The following is a 15,613-nucleotide window of genomic DNA, read 5'->3' as shown; positions in this document are numbered from 1 at the left end:
TGGTTTTTTAGTTATTATTCTAGCGATTTCAGCAAAAGCTGGAGGACACACAGAAACACTACGACACCTGAAGGTGAATATGAAGGTCATCAAAACGTCACTGTCAAGGGTGATGATAGATGCATGGATAGATAGTTCAATGAGACACCGCGGGTAGATGGACGCATAAACCCATCAAGTGATGTCACTTCCACCCTCGGTGCGCCTCCCCTGCAGTCGGCTGGAACTAAAACATTTGACTAGTCCCCCCCCCCCCCCCTCCACCCCCCCGCTCACAAACTTTTTTTTTTTTTTCCCCTCGACCCAGGCGGAGCGCCGCGGAACCGTGGGTGTGATGCCAGTGAACGCGCGGACCCTGTGCCGCCGTCGGAGTGCTATCCCTGGGGTCGGACTGCAGTAGAGGCGCCGTGAGGGGGAACCGGAGGGCAGGAGCTGCATGCATTGAGGGGTGCACCTTGGAGACGAGTGGCTGCCGGGAGCGCGTAAAGATGCGGCTCCTGTTGAGCGCGCTGTCCCCGGTCCTCTGGCTCACCATCTTCGGATTATGTCCCATCCTGGTGAGTTTTCTGGTAGTCTTTGCTGCTCGTTGTCGGCTGTCGGCCGTACCTATTTTAGTCCGGGCTAAGCATCGCCCCGATCCGTTGTCTGTGGAGGCTGTCTCGCCAAACTTCACCCAAAAGTCGCACAATTTCATACTGCTTCTACGAGGAGTAGTGTCAGCGAGGAGCATCACAATTCCACAGCATGCACCTGACTTCGGTGTAAGGTGCACGTACTCTGGCTGCACTTATTTGACCATGATTATAATGGTTTTGGAATATAATTAATAGGGTAGAATTCTGTGGGCTGTGCCTGCCGCGCGGTCCTCCACAAAGGTGGAATGAAACAACACGGGGAAAAAAAGAGGAAAATGCAGTGGTGCTCATACATTGTGTGTATGACGAATATATTCTATCGGTCATCCTAAAAATCAAGTAATTTTTTTTCCGATTAACAAGAAAATATTTAGCTATTGTACTTCTCTTTTTATGAATGACATGGAATCAGCGTCTTGTTTTTCCTGAATACCATCGTGTTCATTTTGTAAACCTATTTAATGAATCACGTTCAGCCTGCTATGCACCAATTTTGTCCACTTGTGGAACATCTTTGGTTTGTGCGACACATTCCTTATTAGTCTTATTTGATAATTGTAAAGACATCTTGCAAAGACAATCATTTCAGCATCAGCTGTTGAGTTTTAACACATCAGACTGTTTGTGGAAAAACCTCTTCGTCCCCCATCAAGGACAGTCTCTCCTCCGTCTTAATACAAGATAAATGTTCCTGTTTCTGTCACAATGTGGTTTATCTTTGTGAACATTGGGTGGTGGTTTGTATTTCTGTCCCAGGAGACAGCTGGAACAACTGTAATTTTAGGACAACTCTGAGCGTCCCCAGTGATTAACGGAGGAATCGATATGTCGCTGTGCTCCTCCTGCTGCTGCTGCTGGTGGTGAGGGTGTGGAGGCGTCCACTTGCTGCTGATGAAACCTCGGCACAGCGGCTCCCTGGCTAAGCAGCAACACGCGGGATGGGAGAAAACGTCATACATTATTCATGTGCAGTTGTCTGAACCTTTTTAATCAGACCAAACTGACGCAAACAAGAGTGTATCAATGCACGGTGCTGCTTCATACATTGTTTTTGACCCCGAACCCATTTGGCAGTCTGTTGGTATCAAGTACCAAACGTCTCCTAATCAGCACCTCAGATGTGAGGTCAGTTTCTTATGAGGTCCAATACCTTTTTTTTTTTTTTTTGACTGGTGGTCTAACAGAAAAAGCTGTTATTTTGAACACTTTGAAGGTTAAGCAATCTAGTGAGTGTAATGGATACATCAACCAGAAATGAGGATAATCTTTGCCGCCATGTGTTTTGTTATTGTGTTGCTGTGGATATCTACTGTCTCCCTATTTGCATTTTAGAATCACATTTCTGCAGCGTTAACCCTGGTTTGCCTCTGATGACCATCACTCAGTTCAGTTTTCGATCTTTCATCTGTTTTGATTGAATCAATCAATACGCCGCTGCCGATGAGGAATACGCGATACTGCCAACGCAAGGCCTGCATTTAAATTGCTTGCGAGGTTCATCTCCGCTTCAGTGTTTAGAAAATAAAATCCTTTTATGGTAACACGCTAAGGTTGAAATGTTTAAGCTGTTAAGGTTATGTTTATTATAGCAAGGGGTGCCAGATTCTGCCTCTTGGTATCGGTTGAGTTCGGGAACCTTTCTAAGCACGTATCTATTCTGGATGAACTTTCTAAAGTTGAGGCGACTACTGGGAGACGTTACCACTGAATTGTACACAGCGGATCCCAAAGGAGCCTTTTGGAGAAATATTTGCATAGTTTAGATTTCCCTTTATGGTCTGTGCCAGCAGGGTGATTACACAGTGACTGCGGCACAACGGCATTGTGTTACTCACATAATGATCCAAATGATGACTGTGTTTTACGGTTATACATTATTTCCTGCACCTGGAGGACAAATCGATTGGAGGAGAGAGAGACTTAATACACTCCAGGAATCTGACGTCACACATCTGGCACAACTCAACTGCCCACTTAAAATTCACTAGACCTATCTTTCCTTAATCGCCACAGCTAATGGTAAAAAAAAAAAATCAATTTTGGGATTTTAGGTTAAATCGGGTCAATTTATGTTTTTTGACCTGTTAATACCAGTCTGTACCTGCAGTACTTACATCATCACAGTACCTCCAGTGTCACATGAAGGCAGTATCCTCATCCTAGCCACATGGCAAACTCTGTTACACCAGCAGTGATAACTTGACATTTGTGTATTTGTTATGAGGAAGTGAAGCAGAATCCTGTACATGGATCTGATGTAGTTCAGCATACTAAGCCTACCAATGCATTCGCAGAACGGGCCTTTTGTGCTTACAGTAATGGTGCAATGTCGTTCCCTGGAGTGTGAAGTAACAGCTGGTCAGTAAAAAAAAAAACAGGTTCCCAACTTACTGAATTCTACTCCATATGTTTGGTGGATTCAAAAAAACTGATGTGCTCGGGCGCATTGAAAGAAACTGGAATAACAGTGAATCCTGTGGAGAGGTTCCTCTTGGGGATTAGGATCCAGTGGGACAGAGCTTTGTGTAGGCACTTGTCCTTCGTGTTAGCCACTTGGAGTAGGAGGCAGGCAAGCACACACACACACACACACACACAAAGTCTGATGCACTTATAATGTAAGTAAATGTTATTTTACCACTTTTTTTTAAACTAAGTTTGCGTCCAAAATACGACCTAAAATGTGATTACAGGATTAAATGTTCAGGAGAAATGTATTCAGTCCACTCATCGATCTGACGTCCTGTTGATCATTAAAACATATAAAAGATTAAAAGGCCTTCCTCGAGCCGTGTCGTCTGCCAGGAGCTGAAACTGTTACATCTTATTTGAGACTTTTTTTTTTCCCGGCTGGCATTAGCATTTTTGTGGATGATGCAAACAGACTCGGTAGGAGAACTTGTCTGCCACGGAGGCCATATTAAAAAGACGAGGGATGCTGCAGGCACACACCTACACACGCACACAACAATTTCCCATTTCTCATTCCCGTTTCCACGGGGGGGGGGGGGGCAAATTAAAGAGGACACCCTCTAAATATATGTGTCGACACAAACAAAGCAAACACCCAGCCGCAAGACTGCCGGCAAAGTCATTAGTTGTGACGCTGCATGTTTCATGTTTGAAGCGGGGGGGGGGGAGTCAGAGCTGATGGACTGGAAATAAAGAAAGTCCGCTGATGATGGATGTGAATGGTTTGTACCGGCAGCAGGGTGAATAAATGGTGCTTTCTGCTTGGTCTTAGACAGATGGCGGACGGTTTCAGTCTGTGAGGCTGCAATGAGGTGGCTGTCACCTTCTTTTAATACGTGCTTTAGGGTGTGTCAGCGGTTGGGCGTGGGGGGCTGGAACATCATATGAATGATGCCATTGAGCTTATGTTTGTCGGGCAAGTGAATTAATCCTGTTGATTAGTAATAAGATGTTCAAGGACTGACAGTGACGGATAAGCCGAGGTACTGAACAGTCCCCTGTGCCTGCATGCCTGTGCTGTTTGTGCTCTTTGTGTTTCTCATCCATTTCATTCTAGAGACAGAAACAGAAACGGACTTTATACTAATGTGTGTCATTATGAAATTCTCGAAATCGCTGCCTTTTTATATACGATGATTATGAGTCTTTAAAGTGACTTTCTCTGTGTTGAGCTGTTTCACTCCTCTGGGTGAATGCATCTCAGTTAATAATAGTCTAAGCCATAATTACAGGAGTTGAGACATGATGGCGAAACTACCAGGGGCATAGTTACGACCCTCTCCCTCTGTTGCCCTCATGATTACAGTAATTACAGCCCAAGCGGAGCCCATATCATGTTCATATCGCTGGATGAGAGCTGAAAGGCTGGACTTGAGAGGACTGGAAGACATTTGTGGTCTCAATAAATTTATACTGGACTCATTCAACCAGCCGGATGAGTATGGGCTCGCTTGTTAATTTCTTACTAGCAAAAATAAAATGTAATATAACTTATTAAGGAGCTTTAAATAGAGAGGCAGATCTTGTCTGATGATGGATTACTAGAGCAGAGTTTAGTTTGAGTGTAATTTATGTTAGCTGAAACGTAAAGTCTGTCACAAGAATACAGGCAATGCATCTATTTTTTATTTTGGATCCCTGTGGAAAAAAATAATGTATTTTCCATTGCATTGAACGTTTAGTTAAGTCTTTGCTTACACCGGGTGCTCATTAGAAACAAGCTCATCAATACTTCTTTATGTATGAAAGCCTGTGTTATCCATACTTCACATTATTGATCTTTTGAAAGGCAGAAAAACTGTCACGGTTTGGGTTCTTGTCTTGTTTTATTTTGTAGTTTCATGTCTCTTGTGTTCCTGGGGTAACTTCACTTCCTGCCTTGTCCTGTGATTGTCTGCCGTGCCTGATCGTTTCCACCTGTGTTCAATCACCTGCACCTCCCTTGTGTATTTAAGCCCTGTGAGTCTCTTGTTGCGTCATTATTGTCTACGACAGTCTACTCTACTCGTCTCGCCGTCGCCATGCCACGTCTGGAATTCATGTTCATGTCGTTTATTTTGTAAGGTCTTTTTTTCCCCTCCTTCCCCTTTTTCAGGTGGAGTGGTTTTGGATTCTTTGACTATTAAAGTCCTTTTATTTCGTATATTCCGCGTCTGAGTCCTCCCTCCCTGCCCACGCACCCCCCGTATTGACAGAAAACGTCACTACACACTTGCAAGAAGTCACATATAATATTTTTGCTATGGCCCAATTCAAAAAGGTTCCTCGCCTGGAGATTTATAAACCTTGAAAGACATCTTGCGCCTTACTTAAGTAGGAACGGTGAATTGTAGAATGTTAATTGGTGTCTGTTCTTCAAACTCAACGAAATGCTTCTTGTCTTAGAATTTGACACGCAAATTCACCACAAACTCAGTACAGCAGTCGCCTTGAACAACATGAATGTATATCATACAATATCCATGTGACGTGTTTGCATGCAAGGCACTCCAGGTAAATCCTGGAATGATTACACATGGTAATGAAATGGTATCTTAAGAGTTTAAAGCCTTCCTCTGACGTTATTAGCCTCGTAGAGCCTATAATTGGGAGTATTGCTAATTGCCGCGCTGATACCAAACCAGTGTGAACACTCCATTGATGCAGACAAATATTTGCCGCACACTCTTCCGCTTTTACATTAGAGCGGAGGCTGATGGAGAGTCTGTTGACATCGCTTCAACATCCCCTTACTGACTTCACCGTGCAGCATAATGAGAAGGAGAACATTCAAAGGGCAGGAGAAATAATCAACTAGTGAAGTAACTTCACCAAAATCTTTCTTTAAAACAGTCTGCAAGGTTTCGTGACATTTATACGACAGGAGTGTCCTTCTCACACATTCAAAGCTTTTTTTCTTTTGCTATACTAATGAGCATACTCTCATGTTACAAAAACACTTATCCTGAAAAGCTGCTGAGACGTGTGCATGTTCATTATTAGATTTGGCCTTTAATTAAAGAAGGGTGCTAATCCTGGTGTCTACCCCGCTAGATTTACCAACATAATAAGAAAACATCCCAATTACAAGTCGTCCTTCTGTGGTACGTATCCCCAAACCGTAATGCTCAAGACAAGGGGGGTATAATTTCATCAAATAGACCTTACTTATCTTACCAATCCTCTGTTTTAATTTCGGTAACACTAATTTACCCCCCAATCATACATCTTCGACCTCACTTCATTCCAGCATTTTGAGAGAAAGATTTACGTCAGAGCAATGTCACAGATGCTTAGTATTCTACTTGTGAATGAATGCAGCCTTCGGTGTGTGGCCCCGAAAATGTCCACGGGCTCCTATTCCACCGATAAGGTTTGAGGACCGTTTCATTATCATCCTCCGTGGCGCTCATGATTGACATGACGTCTTGTTCGGCCAGAAGACTCGCTGTGAAGCACACCCCAGAGGGTGGGAGCGAGGGGAGGCTGCAGCTCACTCAGAGACAGCGCCGGGGCAGAATGTGCCGAGCTCCTGCAGAATTATCTATTCAATCTTCTCTTTGCTGGGGTCAAAACGGGCAAGAAGGTGGAACGCCTCGAGGAAATTAATCTCCCCCCCCGTGCGCCTTTCGTCACACTCACATTCGGGAGAATAGATGGCATTTTCTTTCACGGTGTCCTTTACCCCTCCCTCTTCACCTCCCTACCATGCATCGGCTCTTTGTCAGTATCTTATTGGAACCTTATGGTCTCAGGTTCATAGCAGCCAGGATTGCTGCTGCCTGTGTTTAAGGGTGTTACCATTTGTCACAGCTGTCTTGGATGTCTGCCTCAGTGTGGTCACAGAGCCGGCTGAACATGTGGGTTCATTGTTAGAGCTAAAATGTTTTGTTTTTGTTTGGGCAGGTTGATAGATGGCATGTGTTTAGGTCAGGACGGCAGCCTAACTGTGATATGACATTTAGCTTTATTAGACTGACACATGAATTTGTGTCTATTTGTATTATTAGGGCTGTTTATTTTAAGGGTTTGATATGGTTGTTCATACATGCTGCTGATTCCCAATAAGCACGTCTGTTTATCCTTTATTTTGGGAGCGGGTTTAAACAGTTCATCTAATTGAGTGAAAAGGACTGCATTGATAGTTTGGATGTTTTTTCAATCTAATGCCCCAGATAGGAATGACTTAGATGAGACGTTTTTACCGCATCCCCTTGTAGCTCCACCCACCTGTTTGTCTGACAGCTGTGGGGAGGAAGGTGCCACTTGACGAGTGGCCAGCAGAAAGTAAGGTTGCATTACCATATGTTACACTCCAGTGGCAAAACAATAATAATGGCAACTTAGAATTATATTATTTGTGTCCATTCGTTGCCTCTCTGCATCTTGGATATTTGGATCCAAACATCAGCTGTTTATGTAGACTGTATTTATAACGCATTGATTTCTGCCAATGCAGGTTCTCACCTCCTCTGTGGTGTCCCCCATGGGGAGTTCTTTCCATTGGAGGACCCTTACAGTGTAGCAAATGGAATCAGCAATCATGAGACCAAGGCAATACTCAGCAGGGTTGCTCTCTACAGTGCAGGCAGTTATCTACTGTATAGGAAGCAAAATATATATTTTTTCGTCATGTTAAATTGCTCATGAGCGAGGGCAAATTAAGGGATTGGGACCCCATATTGCCCCGCCCGTTCACTCTCACTTCCTCATTAGCCCCCTCCAAGCCCCCTCAATCATACAAGAGGTTAATGAGGATAATACAAATGTAAAGAGTGAAAAGTAAAACAGATGTTGACAGAATAATTAAATTAGGTGTGCTTAATTGCCAGGATACCTGTCGGCTGAAAGGAGCACGATATCTTCCACAAGGAGAAAGTCATTAAAATGATTGTTTATGCTTCTGTTGACTTTGCGCATGTCTACAGAGTGATCCAAGATATAAGTCCACTTTAGTACAGCATGTCAGCTGTGAGCGAACTGAGTTGTATGGGTGAAACACCGGAGGATGACAAAGACTATTATTGGGAACGTACATAAATCTAATATATCATAAATGAATGTACTTACTGGCAATGAGGAAGTATAACTATAACTGGTTTTAACAGGCAGCTCTAACAGTCTTATTTGATAAATCATACTTCATTTTGAGAGTTCAGAATAGCAAATACTTGCTGTGAATCTTTGAAAGTGGCCTGCCTTAGCTCCTGATCCTGGTAATGAGCCACAGATAAACTGCTTTTTTTACAAATAACCTTTGTTGAAATCTTTGGTTTCTTGTGCTAAAAAAAAGAAAAACAAATAATCCTAATCATTTTGATCGAGTTGTCTATCCCAGTCACATATCTACCAATTTAAAATGCAGTGCATTTTTGTCCAGGCTAATTAAAAATAAATTGACGTAAGCCGAGTTGCCCTGGTTACCCGCTGGTTTGGAGGGAGACGAGGGGGGGGGGGCTGACAGTAAGGGATGGTCCTCAGGGAATTGGCTGCAGAGAAAGATGTTTTTATTTGATGGAACCATGCGTTCTCTTACCTCTGCAGTGCAAACTGTACAATCCTGAATCAAATTAAGGACAGATAAGATTTGACGTTTCTTGGTAAGTCTGTTCAACAGACGGGTTGCTGGTTTAAACAACTTAGCCATTGGATCAACTTTGCAGGATTGTGAGTTGGAAAGTTAACACTTGGAAGCAAATGGAAGAGAAACCCGCTTTCATCAGATGGATGTGAAGAGTAAAGGAAAGGCCTTCAAGCATAGGCTGCTATTTGTTCTTTTTATATAATAAATAACTATATATATATATATATATATATATATATATATATATATATATATATATATATATATAGTTGAACCAAAGCATTTGACCCATTCGGGTTTTGACCTGTTCCTTCTCCTTACCTGAATATACTGTATATGTTCTTTTTTAAATCTTAGTGACATTCCATTTGCTCCTCCTTTTACAGTGTATCCTGTGGCATATAGATAGAAATATAATAACGCACCCATTGAGAGGTAACACGCTGTTGTAGGGAGGACTTGAAAACATCTAGAAGGACAACCTTATCTTAACCTCCAGACATGCCGTCTCTTCACATATGGTATGCTGAGAGAAGGACATTTGAGGCCTGACCAAGGACAAGGCACAATACATTTTTCCAACTGTAAAGTGGCCTCACTGAAGATCAAAGTTCGATGACTGATTTACACTTCAATCAGAGCATTCATTTCATACGTAGGACTGGAAGCGAGACTGACCTTGTGTGCAGCAATAAAACTAATATAGTCATTATGAGTGAATATTGGACTGTCTAACTATCTTTTAGTCAGTAAGGTGTAATCAATCAATGGGAAAAAGATGCCCGATTTCCAAATAAGAAATCAATATCAGCTAAACCTCTTGGATGTTCAGTGGATGCCGAAACAAACATTTGGACAAAATCATGGTTTGCAGTAAATCGCTACTGATAACACCCCACCAACACCTACTAGCATCTCCCTTTCTTAATGAATTTGCTAGTTGTTTCATTGTACTACTTACTTTAAAAAAGACCTTATATAACACCTTAATATATATGTTTTAATCCCTAATGCTTCGGCACGGAGTCAACCTCGGCAATAAAACACAGAAGAAGAATCTTTTAAAACCACTTGAAGGTGAGATTATTAGCTCACAGCCTGGCCTATAAATTAGAATTCCTGTTTGCCGTAATTAATCTGGTAAGAGTTACCGTAACTGTGCAACCCGCTGATTGGGCCACCAGCCAGAGCTCAACATGACCCCCTTTTTGATCAAACATGAAGGAGTGATGCAGTATGTCTGGCTGCTGTTTTGTGGTTTTAAATATTGAATACTACAACAAAAAATACAAAACAAAATGCATTGACGACTGCTGCATCAACCGCAGCCCTAAAGCAGGCATTGCTCTAACCGGGAGGTCAACAAGGGAACTAGAGAGGAAACACAAATGTGTCTTGGCAACCTGTTGTGCAGAGCAAACCACATAAGCACTCATGCATGTGTGTGTGTTTGTGTTTAAGTGAGAGAGAAGTCTGAGCTGCTGAATGCCGTTATGTGAGGATGACTAAGGACTAGACTCTGGCGTCGCCCTGGGCTCTGGTTTCCTCTTATCTAAGGCAGGGAGAAATTGAGCGTTAAAAAAATGTGTCTTTGTCTCATCAACAACATGAATGAGTAAACACATGTTATTACACCAGAAAAAAGTCAAACATTTGGCTCATTGTGTGTGGTACAGTAATAATTTGGTCTGATTAAACAATGACTGATGTGCTGGTGCTTGAATAGAACCGCCTTTTTATGTCTGTGCTGTTATGCACCAGTAAGGGATTTTTAACACGCATGCATCGGGGGGGACTGTTCCATCAATGCCCTCCATTTTCCTATTTTCTTACTTCTCTCCCCAGCGCACGTTGTTTATTCCTCACCCCATATCACATCTTATTCTTGCTGGCGACGTACTTCTGTCGTGATGTGTCTGCACGCATCCTACCTCTATCTCCTCCCCCCTAATTGACAGTAAAGTCCTCTCTCTCGTTCTTTGTCAGCATTGTGAAAAAGAGCATCATAAATAAACAAAACCTCAACTTTGATTGGTGACAAGTGGGTGTAATATGAATATTCGACCCATATGCAGTTTGGAAGAAAAAAAAGCATTTTAAACTCGATGAATGTCCAATTACTAAAAAACCCTCCCATGAACAGGGATTGTTCTCTCATGGCTGAGCAATCATTAAGAGGCAAAGCAGATCTGTCAAGCTGGGGATTTCTCTTCATGTTGAATCATCCTCTATTTGATGTATTAAGGGTGATATTCCTAATATTAAGAGTTTGACAGGGTGTCTTTTGTTTGTTTTTTCAAAACCCCACAATGCATGGTACAAAATAAGCTTGGTTGACTATAGCACATCCCCTCTGTCTATTGTTGTCACGTTTAATTAATTCATACTTAAGATAAGGCTTGATTCCATCTTAAAAACTCTTATTGTTCAATTGATTTATTAGTGCAACCCAGAAGCCACATGTTTATAACAAGTACATTGTCTTAGTAAAGTTATTGGGTTGAGTCAGGATAAGTTCAGCTTAAACGCACCTAAAATCTAGCATTAAATAGTTTAGTAATGATCATTAGCTCACCAATCTTAGCGCTGACTTTGTCCGTGTAGGTTTTTTCATGCACATGTAGCACCGGATCTTTGCTGCCACGATCAGATTAAGTTTACCAGCTTTTCAAAATCAACAAGTATCACGTGTCATAAACTCAATGATAATACATACTTTAAAACATTGATCTAAACTTTGTGCCTTTATTATTGCTTTCAGACTATCGGCCCGAAGGAGGGCTGGCAGGTGTACAGCTCGGCCCAGGATGCCGATGGGCGCTGTATCTGCACAGTGGTGGCACCAGAACAGAGCCTGTGCTCCAGAGATGCCAAGAGCAGACAGCTCCGTCAGCTCCTAGAGAAGGTAAGTACATGTAGAAGAGGACGTGCACCCCCCGTGCAGCATGACACCCAACAAGATGTTAAAGATGGGAACTACGAAGAGATAAAGTCCTACGAGCTTCATTGTTCTCCCAAGGAGTGTAAGACCTAAAACGTGTTGCATTTACCACTCGTTCTTTAAAAAGAACGCTATGACGCGACAGTGCTAACCAGGACTATTCTTTTTAAAAGTATAGTAAATGTAATTTGACGTAAAACAAAGTTTTGAACTGTGAAATTTACATCTGCCAAAAAACATATCGTAATGTCTTATACGTGGATATTGTCGTTTTTACGGTGAAGTTCTGGCAACCAAAGCTGCCAGTATTTCACCGTATATTGTTATTAAAGTAAATTAGCGTAAACAAATAACGGTTCTGAACTGTGAAATTTACAGTTAAAAAAACATCCCGTAATGATTAATACGTTGAAGCTGTCATTTTTACTGTGGAGTTGTGGCAACCAAAGCTGCCAGTAGTTCACCGTATTTAACAGATTTTTTTTTTTTAGGGTGTATACTTGACAGTACTATGCAGTACTAAGCTACACTGCACAGTTGAAAGTCAATTTGCGAATAGTGACTCTGCTAGGGGTGATTATTCATCATTGTTTTATTCTAGGTGCAGAACATGTCTCAGTCCATTGAGGTGTTGAACCTGCGCACTCAAAGGGATTTCCAATATGTCATGAAGATGGAAAACCAGATGAAAGGCCTAAGGACCAAGTTCAGACAGATTGAGGATGACAGGAAATCCATCATAGCCAGAAACTTCCAGGTATTCTTCACCCTCGTTTAATCACTGCCTTGTTTAATCAAATGTTCTTTAGTGTTCTGTTTCTCTACATTTAGCTGAAATCTTTTCACGCTACGTTCGTTTGACAAATGCCGTGACCATTATTACATAAACGGATCGATCGCGCTCCCAATGTCAGCTAGCATCTGGGCAGCATCGCTCACCTGTAGGGGGGGGGGGTTACCAGACTGGCTCTGCCTGAAGGAAAATTCTGCTGGTCACTTCTCTAAAACCCCCTTAAAACCATAAACTGTTACACAATGGTTTCCATACAGATTTGTAGTTACTGTCCTGAGATGAGGGTGCTATCGTCTTCTCATACTGGACGTCAGTGCTAATAAGCGCCTCCCTTATTGACGCTGTTGAGAATAGGTGGGATAAGAACAGTGGAGCCTTTTCAACTTATTTTTGAGGTGCAAACCCTATGTGTGATATGCCGTTATACTCTCAGGACTTGCTCTTCGCTCAAACCAACAGTGGTTTTGTCATTACTATCCACATTGTGCCGGGCCTCTCTGTTTTCCCCTTCTGCAGGAGCTTAAGGAGACGATGGACGAGCTGAATCCCCTGATCCCTGTACTGGAGCAGTACAAGATGGATGCTGCGCTCATTTCTCACTTCAAGGAGGAGATCAGGAACCTCTCAGTAGTGCTGACAGGTATCCAGGAGGAGCTCGGGGCCTTTGACTACGACGAGCTCTACCAGCGAGTCCTGCGACTGGACACCAGGCTCCGCAGCTGTATGGGAAAACTCAGTAAGCGATGAACACTGCCTGTGGTGTATTCACTGTGTTGTTAAGGATGTTACTGGCAAAGGTAATGGTGAAGCAGAAGCCCAGTTTTCGTTACCTCCGACTAAAAAATAAATGCTCCTCTTAAAAAGCAGGTTTGATGTTAATGAAAGAGAGAAGAAGAGAAGACACAATTGGTTCTTGTTTTTGTGGATTGTTTGTTGTATTGACAGCCTTTACCTCTTCAAACATTCAGATGTTCAATTATCTTTCAAAGGAGCCTTCATGAAGTGAGAGTGGGCCGTCCTTTAACCAGTTTAATCACCGCTCTCAGATCAAGTGTTACACATTAATGCAGCAGCTCGTAACTAAAGATGTTGATAAGACATCTGAGGTCTCTATAAACATAATCTTGTGGTGCATTAAATGAAACAATATGGGTTGAGTTACAGGAAAGCTGAGCAGTTGGAGACCCCAGTTGCATGATTATGCTTGAAGTGAAACGGAGCAGCTCAGCGCTAGGCCCATCTTAGTATGCACGGAGGGCCCACTCTCTGGTGGCACAGGCATGAAATTGGCTTGAGAATTCTAGTTCAAGACAAAAAACCACCACGGCACATCTTATCGCTGCATTTCTTTATTAACAGCGTGTGGGAAATTAATGAAAATCACTGGACCTGCTACAATAAAGACATCTGGAACCCGGTTTGGGGCATGGATGACTGATCCTGTGGCGTCTACCAGAAACAACCGGGTGAGTTATGAAAGCGGGGGGAGTGCTCTCTGGTGGCTGTGCAGTGTGTACAGTGTGTATTTGTGGTGGACTTTTAGAATATCAGCTAAAGATGGCACTGTTTGTTATCATGGGGTGGGTTTGAGCTAAATGATGATGTTTCACAATGTTTCCCCCTTCTACATTTCTGTACTACGTTAAAGAATGCAATAAGTTGTGTGATCTCCCATTCTCTTCATCTTCTCTGATGTAGGTCTGGTATATGGACGGTTACACCAACAGCAAGATTGTGCGTGAGTACAAGACAATGGACGACTTTGTTTCGGGGGTGGTTTCCCGGACCTACAGCCTCCCATTTAAATGGGAGGGAACCAATCACATTGTCTACAATGGATCTCTTTACTACAACAAGTACCAGAGCAACATCATTGTCAAGTACAGCTTCGAGACAGGCAGCGTGCTGGCTCAGCGCGCTTTGGAGTTCGCCGGCTTCTACAACATGTACCCATACACGTGGGGGGGTTACTCCGACATCGATGTCATGACCGACGAACTGGGCATGTGGGTGGTGTACGCGACCAATCAAAACGCCGGTAACGTTGTCATCTCCCAGATCGATCCGGACACTTTGCACGTACTCAACACTTGGAACACCGAATACTCCAAGAGGAATGCGGGTGAATCCTTCATGATCTGTGGGACGCTCTATATCAGCAACTCTCACCTGTCGGGGGCAAAGGTTTACTACGCTTACTCCACCAAGGATTCAAGCTACGAGTACATAGACATTCCCTTCCACAACCAGTACTTTCACATCTCCATGCTCAGCTACAACGCCAGAGAGAGAGCGCTGTACGCCTGGAATAATGGACACCAGGTGATATTCAATGTCACCCTCTTTCACGTCATCAAAACCGACGACGACTCTTGAATGCGATATGTTTTTTTTTCTCCCAACTACAACTAAAGCACCGGCATTTGTGATACGAGGACCTCCTAATTAACCATGTTTTTGTTTTGTCAAAATGGACTATGGTATCTTTTCTTGCCACTTACTTGAACTTTTGTAATTTGTGGCTGAACTGAGCATGGACATCATGTCTTGATACCTTAATGAAAAACATGTTATCCACTTTTTGGACCTTTTTCTTTCTTTGCTGCTGATCAGACTGAAATGCCTTATTTGCTTTGTTGGGTCTGAAAACCAAACACTCTAAAGAGTTTTCGCATGAATGTCCACATTTTATCTGCAGTGATTTACTATGCTGTGTTTTGTTCAGTGGCAGTGTTTGCTTTTTATCTATTCCAAAGTATTTAAAACAACATCTTTCATATTTGCTACCACATTAAGCTAGCAGTTTATTAAATGTAGTAGCCATTCTTTTAGAGATGGGCCTGTCAGATATTGCTGTAATGAATGTAACTGTAAGAACATTTGTATTTTTTATAAAAGAAGACCATATGAAAATATCTGTGCATTTCGCTTCAAATTAAAATATTGTACATTTCATTAAAATGGTTTTGGCTGGTAATATACTTCATATCCACCACTGTCTGATGGAGACACAATCCTTTCTAAGGGAGCATTAGATCCATGATTGGTATGATTTAGGCCTATTTGGTTCCACAAACTGGGATTCCATGACTGAAACATTACAGTCTTTTACGGTTTATTTTTGATAAAAACCAAAAATAATCCTGTTTGAGAAGGCAGGTTGCCCGAAAAGACACGAGTCACACCCATGAGTTGAGGATAACGTGGGC

General features: G+C 42.5%; 1 protein-coding gene across 2 annotated transcripts; it reads left to right on the top strand.

Annotated features, from left to right (window-relative positions):
- Window positions 1-146: 146 nt before the first annotated feature.
- Window positions 147-15,365, top strand: olfm3a (olfactomedin 3a). 2 transcript variants are annotated; one of them, XM_037456511.2, is made up of 7 exons: window positions 147-199; window positions 308-557; window positions 11,432-11,575; window positions 12,213-12,368; window positions 12,921-13,140; window positions 13,764-13,870; window positions 14,103-15,365. In XM_037456511.2, exons 2-7 carry the CDS (start codon window positions 489-491, stop codon window positions 14,778-14,780), a joined length of 1,374 nt encoding a protein of 457 aa, XP_037312408.2. In that variant the 5' UTR covers window positions 147-199; window positions 308-488; the 3' UTR covers window positions 14,781-15,365. The 2 variants fall into 2 exon arrangements, with proteins under 2 accessions (XP_037312408.2, XP_037312409.2); XM_037456512.2 differs by lacking the exon at window positions 147-199 and having other exon boundaries at window positions 293-557.
- Window positions 15,366-15,613: the final 248 nt, after the last annotated feature.

Source organism: Pungitius pungitius, chromosome 19, assembly GCF_949316345.1.
Source record: "Pungitius pungitius chromosome 19, fPunPun2.1, whole genome shotgun sequence".
Lineage (NCBI taxonomy): Eukaryota > Metazoa > Chordata > Actinopteri > Perciformes > Gasterosteidae > Pungitius > Pungitius pungitius.
Note: the sequence above shows the minus strand (reverse complement) of the source record. Positions and strands in the feature narration are given on the sequence as shown.

Excerpts from the sequence above, each read along its gene's own strand:
- olfm3a (XM_037456511.2), top strand. The coding sequence starts at position 489 with ATGCGGCTCCTGTTGAGCGCGCTGTCCCCGGTCCTCTGGCTCACCATC. Across the intron at positions 558-11,431 it reads TCGGATTATGTCCCATCCTG|ACTATCGGCCCGAAGGAGGG; the intron begins GTGAGTTTTCTG and ends TATTGCTTTCAG. Across the intron at positions 12,369-12,920 it reads TCATAGCCAGAAACTTCCAG|GAGCTTAAGGAGACGATGGA; the intron begins GTATTCTTCACC and ends CCCCTTCTGCAG.